The sequence below is a fragment of the Natrix helvetica genome (assembly GCF_964273705.1).
Source record: "Natrix helvetica genome assembly, chromosome: Z".
In the NCBI taxonomy this organism is placed as follows: Eukaryota; Metazoa; Chordata; class Lepidosauria; order Squamata; family Natricidae; genus Natrix; species Natrix helvetica.
Window position 1 is genome coordinate 136,172,850 of NC_138554.1, and position 18,883 is coordinate 136,191,732.

At 44.4% G+C, this 18,883-nt stretch overlaps 1 protein-coding gene across 1 annotated transcript in view; it reads right to left on the reverse strand.

Moving 5' to 3' along the window:
• The window catches only part of OXSR1 (oxidative stress responsive kinase 1), a 110,176-nt gene that overhangs the window by 60,184 nt on the left and 31,109 nt on the right, over positions 1-18,883 (reverse strand). Inside the window, exon 4 of the mRNA XM_081970225.1 lies at positions 7,197-7,338. Within this exon, the coding sequence (XP_081826351.1) occupies positions 7,197-7,338 (142 nt within the window). The remainder of the gene's footprint in view (positions 1-7,196; positions 7,339-18,883) is intronic.

Sequence of the window (18,883 nt, forward strand, 5' to 3'; positions counted from 1 at the left end):
TCACAGGAGCCGTGCGCTCTGTGCTCGTAAGCGCCGAAGAGCTCAAATGCAGGTGGGCGGGCGGGTGAGCCCTCTGGAGCACCGTAACGGTACCCTGTGCTCCGGGCAGGCACCGGTACGCCCATACCGGGGCATACCACCTGCAACCCACCATTGCCTATGACCAAGGGTGGGATCCTTCCAGTTTAACAACCGGTTAGGTGATTGCGCGCTTTGCTGCGCGTGTGTGTGTGTGTGCAGTTTGAAGAAATCCTTACTTCCCGGTTTCTTCAGAGGAGTAACACAGCTGATTCGTGCGGCTCTCTTCTCTGCTGCGTGAATCAGCGGAGAAGATAAAAGTAGGAAAATAGCACCAGTGAGCCCATCTGATCGTCAGAGCTACTGGTTCACCTGAACCGGTAGAATCCCTCCCCTGCCTATGACTGTTTTTCACGCTTACAACCGCTGCAGCATCACCGTGGTCACATTGCCAAATTTCAGACACTTGGCAACAGACTGATGTTAACAATGGTTGAGAGGGTCCCAGGGGGTCTTGTGATTCCCCTTTGGACAAGCAAAGTCAATGGGGAAGCCAAATTCACTTAACAACCGAGTTACACACTATACAACTGCAGTGACTCACTTAACAATTGGGGCAAGAAAGGTTGTAAAAAGGGGCAAAGTTCACTCAACAACTGTCTCGCTTAGCAATAGAAACTTAAGACTCAATTATCATAAGTTGAGGACTACCTGTACTGGAGGCAGTTTCAAGCTTTAAAAAAACACAAAAATTCTGGATTTTTGTCTGCGAATTTAACGATGCACTTGGTGTTTCCCAATGTTGATAGAATAGAACAGAGGTGTCAAAGAAAGTTGCTAACGTTAGCACCTGGCTTCCTTGGACTGAGCTCAACAAGTGGCAGGACCTAGCTGAACTTGGCTAATTTTTAATTAAGCAGGCTTAAACCTGGTTAATATTTGGTTAAAAGATTACCAGGAAATCAATCAATCCATCAATCAGAATGGAGCTGGAAGGGACCTTTAAGGTCATCTAGTTCAACCCTCTCCTCGAGCAGGAGACTCTGTACCACTTCAGACAAATGACTGTCCAGTCTTCTTGAAAGCCTGCAATGTTGGACCACTCACAGCTTCTGGAGGCAAGTTGTTCCACTGGTTAATTGTTCTCGCTATTAGAAGTTTCTCCTTCATTCCAGGTTGCTTCTCTCCTAGATTAGTTTCCATCCACTGCTTTTTGTCCTGCCTTCTGGTGCTTTGGAAAAATAGTTTGACCACCTCACCTATGTGGCAGCCCCTCAAATATTGGAAGACTGCTATCATGTCATTCCTGGTCTCCTTACTTTTATCTGAGAGTAAGTGGAAGATTAATGGGAGTTGGGGGAGCCCAAAGAGCTGAATAGGAGACTTCATAGAGCCACTTCCCACCGCTAGTTTTAAACTTTTAATTCTTGGCAACTTTTTGTGCCACAATCCACTGCTCTACTTTGTCTTGGCCAGTGTCCCTTGCAACCAGCTAACGGAAAGTGTGAAAAAATGTCCACCAATTCGTGCTCCAGGCCAGTGGTAGGATTCAGTTCTGTGAGCATGGTATGGCTTGGTAGGCATGGCTCGGTGGGCATGGTAGGGGAAGGTTACTGTAAAATCCCCACTTCCTCCCAATCAGCTGGGACTTGGGAGGCAGAGAATAAATGGGGGCGGAACCAGTCAGAGGTGGTATTTGCCAGTTCTCCAAACTACTCAAAATTTCCACTACCGCTTCTCCAGAACTGGTCAGAACCTGCTGAATACCCACCTCTGTTCCAAGTCTACTTTCGGGCCAGATTATGTCTGACAATGACAAAGAAGCGGAACGAATATGCTTAAGGTCCTGTTCCGCAGCATCTCACAAATGACAAGGGTGGTGTTGATGGATTGAGGAGCATGGAGAGTTTCCATTCCTGGAGATGAAGTCCTTTCTCCTCCCCATGCTTCAAGGACAAGGCAGTGTCCATATCAACAAGTCAAGATTCCCATTATCCAAAGGACATCCAAAGAAGACACCCCTCCTCCCAAAGGCCACAAAATGGTGCACTAGATCAATTCAAACTACGTTCCAACTCAAGTTATAGCTTCTTTAAAAATTGGTGCAGCATGCAAACAAAGGCAATATGGCTTGTTCAACGAAGAGGGGGTTACAATCTGTTGTTAGTTTAGGATTGTCTGTGAAAATGGGTCTCCTTGCTGATTGGACACTTCAAAGAGAGGCTTTCTCGTCTTATGTTTTAAAGAGGCATCGCTTGGGATGCATCTTTTAATCTCCTCTAAGGAAAACAGCGTTGGTTCCTTTTTCGGCAGGAATACCCAACACTCCATAAGACAAGCTCGGGATCCAAAAGGATCTCAACAGACTTGAACACAGGACTCTGTTTAACAAAATGAAATTCAATGGTGATAAAAATAAGGTTTTATGTTTAGGGCAAGAAAACCCAAATGGTATAGTACAGGTGATAACTGGCTCAATAGTAGTAACTGTGAAAGGGATCTTGGAGTCCTAGTGGACACTTAAAAATGAGCCGGTAATTAATTAATTTATTTATTAAACTTCTAGACCGCCCCCTCTCCCCGAAGGGACTCGGGGTGGTGTACAGGTACAAATTTAAAAACAATACACTCGATAATATACATAACTAAAATTGAATTAAGTATCCCCTCTACAAATTTATAAAAATTAAAAACTTAAACCTTAAAACCAAACCATAAAATTTAAAATGTGCTCCAGCTGCCAAAAATGCCAACACAGTCCTAGTTTTCATTAGCAGGAGGATAGAATCAAGATCTTGTGAAGTGTTAATACCATTTTATAAGGCCTAGGTAACATCGGAAGGCTGCATCCAGTTTTGGTGGCCATGATATAAAAAAGATGTTGAGACTTTAGAAATTGTGCAGAAGAAAGCAACAAAGGTGTTTAGGGGCTTGGAGGCTAAACCATATGAAGAACAGTTGCAGGAATTGGGTATGTCCCGTTTAGTGAAAAGGAGGAGCAGAGGTGACATGATAGCAGTTTTTCCAAAGTATCAGGGGTTGCCACAAAGAAGAGGGGGGGTCAAATCTATTTTCCAAAACACTTGAAGGCAGGATAAGAAGCAACAGACGAAAACTAAGCAAGGAGAGACAACCTGGAACTAAGGCGAAATTTCCTGACAGTGAGAACAATTAATCAGTGGAACAGAAGTTGCCTCCAGAAGTTGTGGGTGCTTCAATCCTAGAAATTTTAAGAAGAGACTGGACAGCCATTTGTGTTGAAATGGTGTAGGGTTTCCGGCTTGAGCAGGGGGTTGGACTAGAAGACCTCCAAGGTCCCTTCCAACTTTGTTAGTCTGTTGTTCTGTTACAGAGGCTCAATGTTCAACTCCCAAAAAGAAAAAGAGGGAATTCGGAGCTGAGATTTAAAGACTGTGGGGCTCACTTAACAGGAAAACCTGCTGCTGTACGATTACAGCTTGGAAAGAAGTGATCCCTTGTTCCTCTAAACCTCATAATCACATTAAGCGATTTAACTGTGCCAATTGAGATTTCATTTCATTGGCAACAGCAGAGCTGTCAATCAACACCAGGTTTCAATCAGTTCCAGGGTGTTGTGGTCTTGAATCAACATCAAGAGAGCACAAGTAGAGCTCTGTATTCTGGTGTCTTAATCTTCTCTTGGCATGTTTTATTCATCCTGGATTTCTCCTTTTATGATCCCAAAAGCAAGTACCGTATTTTTCAAAGTTATAAGATGCACCTTTTTCTCCCAAAAAAATGCTGAAAATCTGGGTGCGTCTTATACACTGAATAAACATTTTTTTTGCTGCCTGAAATCCCGCCCCCTTCATAAAAATGGATGTGTAGAGAGTTTGGAAGGTCTGCAAAGTTCTCCTGGGAGCTGGAGAGGGAAAAACAAGCGAAAAGCAGGCTGGTTTTGCTCGTTTTTGCCCCCTTCCCGCCCCCAGGAGCACTCTACAAGCCTCCTAAACACTACGTGTGCCCTTTTTTTGGAAAAAAAACGGGCCGTTTTTTGCTCATTTTTGCCCTTCTACCCCCCCCCCCAGCCCCCAGGAGCAATTTGCTGGCCTCTCAAGCTCTCTGCATGCCACATTTTTCACAAAAAACAAGGCATGCAGAGGGTTTGGGAAGTCTGCAGAGTGCAAAAACTTTATTTTTAAATTTACCTCTTCAAAATTCTGGTGCGTCTTATAATTCGAAAAATACGGTAAGTGTGAAAAATGGTGATAAGTCACTATTTTCAGTGCTGTTTTAAACGTCACTAAACAAATAATTGCAAGACAAATTGGCACAAAATCCCCTAGGGAACTTCTCAGGTGGAGGGGGGATTTGAAACCCATATCTCCTTGCTCCTAACCCAGCATCTTCCACACTAGGCCCTGCGACCTAGTCAGATGTCTGTTCAGTTGCAGATATCTTTATAATTGGGTAATCATCAGTGCACTCTACACCAAAGAACACCCAAGGGAGGAAAAGGGCAAAATTCCAGCTTTCCCTCTGATTGACTGCAGACTGTTGTAGATTTTCATAGCTGTGTTGCAATTCAAGGCGTCCTCGACTTACAACGGTTCGCCTAGTGACCCGCAAAGCTACAACGGCATTGAAAACTGGTGACCGTTTTTCATAGTTATGACCGTTGTAGCAACCCCACACGATCATGTGATCAAAATTTTGATGCTTATAGTTATAACGGTTGCAGTGTCCCGGAGTCATGCGATTCGCTTCGGCCACTTTCCGACAAGCAAAGTCATTGGGGAAGCCAGGTTCACTTTAACAAGCCAGGTTACTAACTTATGAAGTGCAGTGATTCGTTTAAGAGCTGTGGCCAGAAGAGTCATAAAATACACTGAATACAGCATTTTTGGCCTCACGAAACCCCGCCCCCTCCATAAAAATCGACTTGTAGAGGGTTTGGGAGGCATGCAAAGTGCTCCTGGGGGCTGGGGAGGGCAAAAATGACCGGGAAATGGGCTGTTTTTTGCTTGTTTTTGCCCCCCCCCCCCCAGGAGCACTCTACAAGCCTCCTAAAGGCTATGCATGCCCTGTTTTTTGTGAAAAACGGGCCGTTTTTAGCTTGTTTTTGCCCCCCCCCCAAAACCTCCAGGAACATTTTTCAGGCATCTCAAAGTCTCTCTCTGCATGCCCCGTTTTTTCACAAAAAATTGGTGCGTCTTATACTCCAAAAAATACGGTAAGTAGGTAAATAAACAAAAAGACCCCAGCACTTCTCCACCAGCCATCATTACCCAGATCAGCATAAATTATCTCCAAGGTTAACATTAGACCAGCGACCAAGTAAACAATATCCCAATCAGTGGTGAAATCTAATTTTTTTGCCCACCGGTTCTGTGGGCGTGGCTTGGTGATGGTGATCATATGACTGGGTGGGCATGGCCAACTTTTTTCCACTTTTTAGAGCATTTTTTTCCCCTGCCTATTCGGCTGAAACTGCAGGGGGGGAAATGCTTTAAAATGTGGGGTGGGGAGCTTCCGACGATTGCGTGGCTCACAGCTGATCCACGCTATCCTCTGAATCTTTTTTTTTTACTGCTACTTGCAGAACCAACGGCAACGGTCCCTACCGGTTCAGCTGAACCGGGAGGATTTCACCCCGATCCCAATCAAGAAACTGCCGAAGATCCAACAGCCCAACCCAAAAGCCTATATGGCCAACACTGACAGGCAAGCTGCTAGAATATAGGCTGACAGCAAACGGCACTCCTTACTGTAGCACTGATGATGTTACCTAGTTTGCGTAATGAAATGTCTCCAAGAGAACAAGCAAGGTCAGAGAGCACCAAGGACCCCTCCATTAATCAGGGGAATGACTTTCCTCTAGAAGCTATGGGAGCTCCAACACCCAAGGTTCTTAAAAAGAGATTGGGCAACTATTTGTCTGAAACGGCACAGGGTCTCTTGCTTGAGAGAAGGAGAAAAAAAAATTGGAGTCCAAGCATTTTAAAGCTGTTGAGGTTGAGAAATATTGTTTTAAACCAGGGCTGTCAGACTCAATTTCATGGAGGGCTGCGTCAGGGTTGTGTCTGACTTCGGGGGGGGGGGGAGTATACATGGCTAGGGTGGGCATGGCCAGCTCGATATCACTTATGCCGGGGGCGCCTGTGGTGGTCCGAGGACTCCGCCAGTGAAAACGGGTCCCCGAACTCCATTTTCACCTGCGACAGACTCCTGCAACCCTCTGCGAGCAGAAATGGAGCTGAGGAAGACCTCCGTTTTTGCTGGCAGAGGCACTGCAGGTCAATCTTTCGCTGTTTCGAGGGTGGCCCTGCAGGCCAGATCTAAGCACCCCGTAGGCGGGATCTGGCCCCCGGGCCTTGAGTTTGACACCCCTGTTTTAAATAATCACTTTCCCTTCTTCCAATGAAGGAAGCTCAAAACTCCAAGGTTTTCCAGCCTTCCGGGCAACCCAAACCATATAGAGCAGGGGTGTCAAACTCAAATCGTGTCGCCGGTCGGGTCGTGATGTTATCACAATGGGTTTTTTGCCTTTGCGGAGCTGGGGTGGGTGTGGCTTGCACCGGCCCACGGGCTGCCAGTTGACAGGCCTGATGTAGGCTCCTGGAAGGCAGTTTTAAACATGGTTCATTCTTAAACCTGCCAGAATTAAGGTTTAGCCATGCAGGAGCTAGTCATAAAGAGGCTGGCACCTGATGAGAAGGGGGACCACTTGCTTCCTGACAAGTCAATCATGAATCCCACGACTGGCAGTCAATCAGAAAGTGATGCCCCTGATGGAGGATGCTGCAACCTCAACAAATTTTCTGCCCTTTTCATACAACGCTGCCAACAAATCCTTCCTGACGTTTTTGAAACCCGGAACTAACACGGCTCTATGTCTGGCAGCTGTCCATCTTGCCTGAGGTTCCTGTCTCCTTACTGGCAGAAGTCATTCTATGTCTTCGGTCATCAATAAGCACAAAGAGATAAACCACATTTACACACCATTCAAAAAAGACTAATGAAAACCTAGGAAGGAGACAGAAACACTAGAACACATTGTTTCCAGCAGCCAGTGCCCAGTAAGCAGGGATTAACACCAGACAAACAAATGAGGGGGGAGATTGCAGGTGGGAATTCACAGCTCTGGTTCTTCATGGATAGGGAAAACATGGAAGCATCAGCGATCTGAAGCAATGCGATCTGAACCTGAGACCTACCTGTGGATTTGCCCATTCTTATGCAGGTACTCCAGTCCTTCCAGAACTTCCTTGAGGATTGTGGCTATTACAGGCTCATCCAGGACGCCATTCTTATGTTCTCCTTTGGCTACAATGTGCTTGATCACATCCAAAACAGAGCCTATGTCGATAAGGAGAAAAGGCTTTTTTAAGTGAAAGAAAGAAGATTCCCCTGAGAATTGTGATCATAAGTCAAGAACTATCTGTAGAACAGCTGGATTCATGGTTTTCCCGAAACCTGAATCAGACAAATGATGTGATAGCTTAGTAAAGATATGGGAAGCATGGATCTCCGGTTGCAAGCACCTCTAATCTACATTTACTCCCTATGTAAAAACGGCATTTACGTCAAAGAGCTGGACAGCGCAGGAGGAGGGAACCTTTAGAGCAGGGATGTCAAACTCAATTTGATAGAGGGCCGCATCAGGGTTATGTTTAATCTGGAGGGTGGGCGCAGGGTGGACGTGGCCAGGATGGGCGTGGCCATCTCGACCTCAATGGTGGGGGGGGGACGCCTGTGGTGACCTGAGCACTCTGCCAATGAAAACAGGCTCCAGAGCTCCGTTTTCGGCCGCAACAGCTTCCTGCAATCCTCTGCCAGCGAAAATAGAGTTTGGGAGGGTTATCCGCGGTCCTCCCGACTGCCGTTTTTGTTGGCAGGGGCACCGCGGGCTGGTCCGTTTGCTGTTTCCAGGGTGGCCCCGCAGGCCAGATCTAAGCCCCTCATGGGTCTTGAGTTTGACTCCTCTGCTTTAGAGGAATGCCACGTTGAAAAAGAAAAAATATCCTTCTCAATCCTTCTAAACTTTTCAATGTGAAATTTAAATATTTCTCGTGCAGAATTCACTAAGTTAACTAAACCTTTCACCTTTTTCTACCATTTAAGATAACGCAGCTTCCACTGTTTACTGCTGTAATCCGTGTATTTTGACATAATAAGTGTGCCATGACTGCTCCTAAGTCAAACGATGGTTGGCTGGACAGGTTTGCCGAAAGATTTTGGAAGCTGAATCATCATCTTCAAAATTGGTTTGTTTTAATTTTTTTTTTCTTTAAAGCCCTAAACAAACAAAAAAACCAGGAAACTTGCAACCAGGGCTGAATTCAAAAGAAAAGGTACAGGTTTTATTTTGTTGAGGTAGTCAATTAAAGCCACAGGGTGCAGGAGGAAGCGCGTTTAGGCTTGTGTATAGGTGACCTGACAGCTAAAATCCATTCAACTACGCCTTATTGAAAATTAAGATTTAAAGGTATTTATCTTGATGGCTGCTTAAGCCCAAGTGACAGCCTAAGAATAGCCAACTTAAAATAGACCTATTACAAGGGGACATTTCTGCATGGTTTAAAATTGTTTTCTGCCTGACATTCCAGAAAAACTACTTTCAAGACCTTTTCCCACTACAGATTAATTTGTTCGTAAAAACACTGACCGGGTTAATTAACCTACTTCTCCTTCAAAGCAAACAGATTTATATTAGTTCTAAAAATTGCACATGCACAGGTAGTGCTCGACTTACAACAATCCATTCAAAGTTACCGGAAAAAGTGACTTATGACCATTTTCCCACACTTACGACCATGGTCACATGATCAAAATTCAGACACTCGCCGTCTGGTTCATATTTATGAGTGTTGCTGTGTCCCCGGGGTCATCTCATCCCCTCTTGCAACCTTCTGAACAAGCAAAGACAATGGGGGAAGCCACATTCACGTAAAAAAGGTGTCACTAACTTAATAACTGCAGTGATTCACTTAACAACTGTGGCAAGAGAAGTCGTAAAATGGGATAAGTTCACTTAACAAATGTTTCACTTAGCAACATAAATTTTGGGCACAACTGTGGTCGCAACGTGAGGACTACCTGTATTAACGGAACAAAAGTGGGCATGAAGGCAACTTGAGAACACAGGTAGTCCTTGATTTACGACCGGTCTCATAGTGGCAGAGGTTATGCCAGGCCACCCCAAAATTCCAACAACTGCCCCCTCTGTGGTGACCTGACTGTATTTTGGGTGCTCTACAACTGACTCACATTTGCAGCTGAATCCCACGACTTGAGATTTACAATGTTTATTAGAAACTAGGATTTACTACCGGTTTTCAGCGAAAACTGGACTACGGGGATCGAAGGGTTTATGTAATGACCACAGGGGTTTGCTTAAAAATAGCAGCAAAGAAGGTTGTAAAATCAGTTCAGCCAGGGGATGATCTGCTTTAGGACCATCATGACTGTAATTGCTCCATTGTGGTCGTAAGAAGAGGACTCTGTGCATATTGCTTTGTGGCTGCTACCCTCCTTAGGGTTATTTGAGAGCTGAAAATAGCAATGCCAGAAAAGTCTGTTCCCTTAAATCAGGGATGTCTAAGCTTTTTGGTTAAGTTACTGAATGAGTGCCCAAAGCCTGTGTGTGGGTAAAACCACAAAATGCAATGCGAGCACCCCACACGCATGTGCCCCACCCCACTGGCGCATGCACCCTGTACCCCCTTCACCCCGTTTTGGCTTCTGGGTTGGTACAGGAGGCTTTCCAGGCTCAAAATGAGGCACATGCATGCAAAACCACCAAATGCAATGCAAGCGCCCTCTGCACATGAGCCCCTTTCAGTGGTGGGTTTCGGATCCCGGTGCAACCGGTACCGTGCAACGGGGCTCGGCATCCACCAGATGCGTACTTACTGCCCGCGATGCTCTGTGACGCTCCAGCTGCTCGGCGGAGTGCCGCGCAGGTGCTGTACGCTCCGTGAGCATATGCGTAAGCTCCGATTGGCTCAAATACAGGTAAGGATGGCGGGCGGGTGGGCGGGCCCTCCAGAGTACCGTACCGGAACAGTACCTGGCAATCCTAGCAGGCACTGGTACACCTGTACCGGGGTGTATGGGTCGTATCCCACCACTGGCCCCTCCCCTCCCATGCATGCACATACATTTATTTATTTATTTATTTGATTTGTTAGCCATTCCCTCTCCACAAGGGACTCGGGGCGGCGTACAATAAATAAATCCATACATGTCCCCCGCATGGGCCCTGCCCCCCATGCATGTGTGACAGAGACCCAAAGACCAGCTGGTTGGTGGGAGGCGCACTGGTGGAGCTGGGCTGGAGCAACGGGTGACGTACGCACAGAGACGGTTCGCCATCACGGCCTTATAAAATAGATGGTATCAGTTACACCAAACTTAGAATCTGTTGTATGCTTCTAAGTAGTTACACTTCAAAAAATATATAGCGGAGCTGAAAAAAAATAGCTAAACAAAAATGACATTGTGAAAAAGGTTCCCAACCGTGGCAATTTTAAGGTGCACGGCATTCATCTTCTGGAATCCCTCAGGTTTGTGGCTGAGAACTTTTAGGAGTTGGAACTTCATACATCTTAAAAGCTACCATGTCTGAGATACTGGTGTGCATCAGCATTAAAAGAGTCAAATCACTTCTGTTGTGCAAGGAGATGATTATCCATCCAGTGTTTTCCAATTTGGCCACTTCTAGATGTGTACACTTTTAACTCCCAGAATCCCCCTGCCAGAATCTTTATCTCCTGGGAATTCTGGGGGTTGAAGTCACTGAATGAAGATATTTTTTTTAACCCAGCCATTATCTCTGTGTGGGTTTTTATTGTGCCTGGTTTTTTTTTTATAATTTTCTTTACAACTGATGGGTGCTCTCTGTAATTTAGTTTTGCTATTTTAACTTTCTTAAGGAGGGAATGCGAGCGGACCTGAGTCCTCTCTGGATGAGAGTGGCGTACAAACCTTACCGAAATAAAGAAACAGTTTCTGAAGGAGGTTTTAATCTGGCAAGAACCATTTAGAGTGGTTATTTATATACCGTATTAAAAAGACAATTAATGAAGTGCCTTCAGAAATTGTCAACAGGGTCAGTAATGTGTTAATATTACATCTAGATTTCCTCCCCAGATATTTTCAATCATCCAGTTTAGGATGCTGGAGGAATAGCAGAAACTGTGGCAAATGTGCTATTGGGAAGGGTTTTTAGTATACATAAAAGGCAGATGATAGATAAGAAAGAAAGAAAGAAAGAAAGAAAGAAAGAAAGAAAGAAAGAAAGAAAGAAAGAAAGAAAGAAAGAAGATAGATAGATATAGATAGATAGATATATGATAGATAGATAGATAGATAGATAGATAGATAGATAGATGATAGATAGATAGATAGATAGATAGATAGATAGATAGATAGATAGATAGATAGATAGATAGATAGATAGATAGGATGGATGATATGTAGATAGAGAAATAGAGAGAGAGATGATAGATAGATAGATAGATAGATAGATAGATAGATAGATAGATTGATTGATTGATTGATAGATTGATGGTAGATAGATGATAGGTAGATAGATAGATAGATGATAGATAGATAGATAGATAGATAGATAGATAGATAGATAGATAGGATGGATGATATGTAGATAGAGAAATAGAGAGATGATAGATAGATAGATAGATAGATAGATAGATAGATAGATAGATAGATAGATGATAGATAGATTGATTGATTGATGGTAGATAGATGATAGATAGATAGATGATAGATAGATAGATAGATAGATAGATAGATAGATAGATAGATAGATAGATAGATGATGGATAGATAGATAGATAGAAAGAAAAGGTATTATTGGTTCTAAAGCATCAAACATATTCTGAAGCTACCACAAAGAGGACAGTTAAAAGTCCATCCTTCCTTCCTTCCTCTGGTCCCTCCTTCGCTTCCTACCCGTTTCTGTCTGTCTGCCTCAAGAGTGAAATGCTACCAGTTCACCTGAACCAATAATTTAAAAAATGCTAGTTAAAAAAAAGCTCCGATGATCAGCTGTGCCTGATTGTCTGTGAGGTTCCTGCTTGTTGCAAGGACCATTTTGTGTGAAGTCCAGCTGCTTTTACATTGTGATGTCGACTTGGCAATGCAGGCACGCCCCCAGTCATGTGACTACCAACCCACGCCCACCATCACATGACCGCCAAGCCACCCCCGCCAAGCCAAGCCCACAGAACCGGTAGGGAAAATTTTTGAATTTCACCACTGGTCTGCCCTGCCTGTCTATCAATCCGTCTTTCTCTCTCACGTATCCTGTGTGAGTAACCAGCGTTGCCGAGAAATGTTTATGCCTCTGACTCCTGTAAGAATCCTTTAAAAGGCCCATTTGCTCACCTTATGCATTAATAAAATTGCTAGTTAGGCTTCAGTTCTAAAAGGGAGGGAAGGAGAGCTACCATATTTTTCAGAGTATAAGACGCACCTTTCCCCTCCAAAAAAAAAAGAGGGTGAAAATCTGGGTGCGTCTTATACACTGAATAGAGCATTTTTGGCCTCCCCAAACCCCGCCCCTTTGTAAAAATGAACATGCAGAGGGTTTGGGAAAGTGGCTTGCAAAGTGCTCTTGGGGGATGTGGAGGGCAAGAAAGAGTGAAAAAAGGGCCGGTTTTTGCCCTCCCCCCCCCCAAAGCCCTTAGGAGCACTCCACAAACCTCCCAAAGCGTATGCATGCCCTGTTTTTTGCACACACAAAAATGGTCCCGTTTTCACAAAAAGCGGTGTGTTTTTTGCTCATTTCCTTCCCGCCCCCAGAAGCATTTTGCAGGTCTGTCAAACTCTCTGCATGCCCCATTTTGTACAAAAAACGAGGCATGTAGAGGGTTTGGAAGGCCTGCAGAGTGCAAAAACTTTTTTAAAAAAATTTACCTCTTCAAAATCTTGCTGCGTCTTATAGTCCAAAAAGTATGGTAATTGGGCATCACTTTAGAACAGTGTTTCTCAAACTTGGCGACTTTAAGTCCTGTGGACTTCAACTCCCAGAATCCCCCAGCCAGCATAGCTGGCTGGGGAATTCTGGGAGTTGAAGTCCACAGGACTTAAAGTCGCCAAGTTTGAGAAACACTGCTTTAGAAAGAAAACAAAGCAGGGGGCAATGTTTACAACAGGAACTATTGGTTCAGGAAGCCCAAAACACCAACAGCTGCCTCAAAGGCAATTGTAGATATACAATTGCCAGTTGTAAAGGTTGCCCTGCAAGACTGGTTTAACTCCACTCCCAATCAGCCTTTCCCAGCTTCCATGATGGGCTTCAAGAGCCAAAATCCCATCACGACCCAACTTCTACACTTCTACAAATGGGAATTGAACATCGCTGGAGCATACTGAGTCAAGAGGCAGCTGGCCAAGATACTTAATACACTGCGCTAAAAAGCACGTTTTACAAGCTCAAGTTGCAAATTTTACTTCGCCTTCCATTAATCAAGTTTATTAGCTTAGTGTGTTATATGAAAATAAATTCCGTAGCTGCAACACACTGCCTACACTGTTTGTCTCCCATCAGCCTTTTCTCTCCAAAACCCCCTGATCCAACTTCATAAAGCCCATTATGCAGAGTTTATTTTTAACCGAAATCATAACATTCATTAGCTTCCATGAAGATCTGTTCTTGAAATGGCTCGAGGCTTTTAAAAAATGTTAAGATAAAAGGTTTCCTAAGTCCAGTCATGTCTGGCTCTAGGGAGCAGTGCTCATCTCTGTCTTTTAGCAGAAGGAGCTAAGGAGCATTGTCTAAAGATGATTCAGAGGTCATGTGGCCAGCATGGCTAGACAACGAGACGCAAAGAATGCTGTTAACCATCCCAACAAAGCAGCACCTATTTATCCATTTGCATGCTTTTGCACTTTAAGAACCATGTAATTTCTGATTTGTGCTGATAAAGCCCTATATCTGTGATGGGGAATCAATGGCACGCGAGGCTTTAGGAAAGCGTCTGGAGGCTGGGGAGGGTGAAAAACAGGCCCAATAGATCAACTGGAAGTTCGCAAACAATCTGTTTCCGGGTTCCGGAGGGGTGCCGAGGGAAGCCATTTTCGGCTTCCACAGGCTTCAGGACACGGTGGCTCAGTGGCTAAAACGTTGAGCTTGTCAATCAGAAAGGTCAGCAGTTCAGCGGTTCGAATCCCTAGTGCTACGTAACGGAGTGAGCTCCAGTTACTTGTCCCAGCATCTGCCAACCTAGTAGTTTAAAAGCATTAAAAAATGCAAGTAGAAAAATAGGAACCAGTTTGGTGGGAAAGGAACAGCGTTCCGTGCGCCTTCGATGTTTAGTCATGCCGGCCACATGACCACAGAGATGTCTTCGGACAGCACTGGCTCTTCGGCTTTAAAACGGAGATGAGCACCGCCCCCTAGAGTCAGGAACGACTAGCATATATGTGAGAGGGGAACTTTTACCTTTACGGGCATATACAATACAAAACAATACAAAACAATACAATACAATAGTAGAGTTGGAAGGGACCTTGGAGGTCTTCTAGTCCAACCCCCTGCCTAGGCAGAAAACCCTACCGTTTCAGACAAATGGCTATCCAACATCTTCTTAAAGACTTCCAGTGTTGGGGCATTCACATGGTTGCAAATTTTGGCATGGGGAGGGGTTTTTGTTTTTCTGGTTTCTGGTGTTTACTTCTGGTTTTTGGCAAGAAACACCCATTAAATAAAATCAAATTGCTTAACTGTGGCTAAATTCAGAATGACTGCCACACAAAAAATTGCAAAACCAAACTCTGTCACTTGGCGATCTGCTTAACAACTGCCACAACTTACCACCATAATTCTGCACTCAATCACGGTCGTAAATTGAGGACTATCTATATTATGTATGCTGTCTTGAGTTTTTAAAAAATTAGCATGTAAATCAAATAAATATTGTTGTGAGGGTGGTATTTCCTTGCAGCAACCATTCTTGTGTCACTTTTCCATCTGTGTCAATTATCCAGGCGTTCTCTTACTGAAACTGAATTTGAAAAGTATTGTAAAACCATTAAGATGGTAAACAAAGAAATAGCATAGGGTTGTTTTGGAGAGCAAACCAGGGGTGAAATCCATCTGGTTCTGACAGGTTCTGGAGAACCTGTAACAGAAATTTTGAGTAGTTCGGAAAACTGGCAAATGCCACCTCTAGCTAGTCCCAGAGTGGGGTGAGAATGGCGTTTTTGCAGTATCCTTCCCCTGCCACGCCCACCACGCCATGCCCACAGAGCCGATAGTAAAAAAAAAATTAATTTCACCACTAGAGCAAACATATTAAAGCACATTCTTCAGGCACTTATTTATCTGGAAGAAAGTTATTTATGTGTTCTCCTGAGTCCATTTAGACATCTTCTCTGTAACTGAGCATCTCCAGTGCCACTGAAGCAGGTTTTAAAAAACAGAAGTATAGGTGGTACCTTGCTCAACAGTAGTAACTGTGAAAGGGATCTTGGAGTCCTAGTGGACAACTATTTAAATATGAGCCAGCAGTGTGCAGCAGCTGCCAAAAAAGCCAACACAGTTCTAGGCTGCATCAACAGAGGGATAGAATCAAGATCACATGAAGGGTTAATACCACTTTATAATGCCTTGGTAAGGCCACACTTGGAATATTGCATTCAGTTCTGGTCGCCACAATGTAAAAAAGATGCAGAGACTCTAGAAAGAGTGCAGAGAAGGGCAACAAAGAGGATTAGGGGAATGGAGACTAAAACATATGAAGAACGGTTGCAGGAACTGGGTATTTTTAGCTTAAGAGAAAGAAGGACTAGGGGAGACATGATACCATTGTTCCAATATCTCAGGGGTTGCCACAAAGAAGAGGGAGTCAAACTGTTCTCCAAGGCACCTGTGGGTAGAACAAGAAGCAATGGGTGGAAACTAATCAAGGAGAGAAGCAACTTAGAACTGAGGAGGAATTTCCTGACAGTGAGAACAATTAATCAGTGGAATAGAAGTTGCCTCCAGAAGTTGTGAATGCCCCAACACTGGAAGTCTTTAAGAAGATGTTGGATAGCCATTTGTCTGAAACGGTATAGGGTTTCCTGCCTAGGCAGGGGGTTGGACTAGAAGACCTCCAAGGTCCCTTCCAACTCTGCTATTGTATTGTATTGTATTGTAGAAACACTGCGATTGCAAGCCAGCAGGTAAGTTTGTAATAAGGGGCAAGTTGCTGGAATCCTAAACTAAGCCAGACTCTCAACCCTGCGGCCTCCAAATTGCATTTTTATCTTATCTTGTTAAACTACTATTAGCTTTTTTCCCAGAGGATGGTTCAAGGTGTGTCTCTCCCTTGGCTCGATCAAGAATGCTGCTTCAAGCAGTCTTTTATGTGGCAGGAAAGGGGAAATCTTTCGGCTCAAGGAAGGAAAATGAAATTGAAAGTGAATATATCTGGTTTTTTTAGGAAATGCACAAAGCGTTTTTAGCAGTGTTGCTTCTGGAGACGGAAGGGAAGTCCAGTTTGGGAAGGAGGGGTTGACTTAAGAGCTGGATTTTTGAGACTCAAAAATGAGAGAACAGCCAATGTTTGCTGATTTTTTTTTTCATTGTAGGAATTTAGGGAGAGCCCTACAGCAAATACCAGCTTTGTTTCTAATGGAGATGGTTTGTAAGCCAGAAGTCAATTTTTGCCCCCCTGCCCCCTCCTTCTCTTTGACAGCAGACATTTATTTTCCTTTTTTTTTAAAAAAAAACATTTTAATGTAGGAAAGAATTCTCAAAACGTTAACACTTGGTTTCATAGCATCTCAAATACTTTTTATGTATGTTCTTTCTTCTGCTTCTTCCGCACAATCGTTAATCTGATTTGGCTTTGTTCACGCTTTACCGTCAGCTATCAGTTCTTTACTTGTGACTTACATTGCAATTTACCAAATCAGCGAAGCCGCAAATGATAGATTTTAGTTCCCAATGGCCTTTTCTCCTGACGCTCTTAATCCCAAATCAGAAAAAAAGTGTTTGGTGGCCCAGAGCAGAGTTCCTCAAACTTGGTAACTTTTAAGATGTGTGTACTTCAACTCCCAGAATTCCCTAACCAGCATTCCTAAAGCAATGTGTGAATGTAGCCGTTCACATCTACAGTTGCTTTTCCTTAGTTCGGATACCGATTTTTCCACTTGCTTTCTATAGGTAATCCTCAAGTTATGATCAATTGCTTAGTGATTGTTCGAAATTATGATACCATGTTTCCCCAAAAATATGACGTGTCCTGAAAATAAGGCCATGCCAGATTTTTTTTGGGTGGGCAAAAATATACGCCCTCCCCCAAAAATAAGCCCAGTGAACAACCGCCCCCTCTAGCCAGGCAGAGCGCCACTCACTGACTCAGCGGTATCCCAAAGGCACGAAGCCGTGCGAGCGCCAGTTCCCCCCACCCCCTGTTGCTCGCACAGCTTGGCACCTTCGGGATATCGCTGGGTAGGTGAATGGCACTCTGCCCAGCTGGAAAGGCGGGTTGCCGGCAGCTGTTCTTTTGCGAGTGGGCTCCCGAAGAGCCTGGCTCCAAAATAAGAAGCCCCCTCCCCCGATAATAAGGCCAAGGTCATAGGTCAAAAGAAAATAAGACCTTTGTCTTATTTTCGGGAAAACACGGTACTAATTAGGGGGTACTTGCAATCTGCCGGCTGCTCCGTCGGCTATTTCCCCCTCGCCCTTCACAGTCACATAATTGAACTTTGGTTACTTGAGTTATGGCTGTTTGTAGGAGGGGTGGGTTTCAAAAAAATGTAGCAAGGGTTTCTCCGCCCGGTTGCTGGGTGAGCATGGCCTGGTCGGCCTCCTGCACCACAAGAGGGGAGGGCATTTTTGCCCTTCCTGGGCTCTGGAGGCTTTCCTCGAGCCTCTGGGAGGGTGAAAACAGCCTCCCCAGGCTCCGGGGGCCCTGGGTTTTCTTCCGGCCTTCCCGAACTTCCAGTAGGCCCGCTTTTCGCCTTCCCTGACCCTCCCTGCGTGCCCTGCACTTATCTGCATCCAAAAAGGGCCGCGTGGAGACTCTTGGGAGGGGCGGGGTAGGGTGGGCGGGGCCAGCCAGGAGTGGGATTTGGGAGTTCTCTGAACTGCACAGAATCTTAGCTAGAGGTTCTCCCGAACCCCAGTGAACCCCCAGCAGCCCACCCCTGGTTTGTAGCATCCTGTGGTCCCATGACCTCATTTTAAGATATATATTTTTGGGGGTCGGGGATGGCATTTACTTTCAGTTTTTGGCAAAACCAGCCAATCATGAACCATAGGTTTGCTTAAAATCTGGTCCAACCCACTTTATGACCGTCACAATTTAGGACTATACACTGAGTACTCTCCATCACAGTTGTAACTCGAGGATTACCTATATCCCTCTGTTAGAACTTCTTCCCAAGCTATCTTCCCTTGCGCTTATTTTGCACAAAAACTGTCATGTTCAACCTAAAGTTTTTTTTTTGTGTTACTTTTCCACATAGCAACTCATGTTTCCTGCTGAACAAGATATGAGCAAATTCTTTCAACGAAGATCCCAGTTTCTGCAAAGCTTCCTTATCAGCAGATGTATCTGTTGCAAGGCTTGTATTTAACCTGCGGATTACACAGTTGTTCAGGTTTTTTTTTTATTTTCTTAAAAGAAAAACAATGCAGGGATTAGTGCTGCACAATTTCCCATGTTAAAAGTGGAGCTTTTGATTCCTTTTTTCGACAATGCAGGAAGTCCTTGATTCACAATGACACTTGAGCCCAACCTTTTGAAAAAGCCTTTTTTAGCTAAGCGACACAGTTTTCTTGCCACAGTTATAAGTGACTCACTTCAGTTATTAAGTTAATAACAAGGTTGTTAAGTGAATTTGGCTTCCCCATTGACTTTCCTTGCCAGAAGGTTGCAAAAGG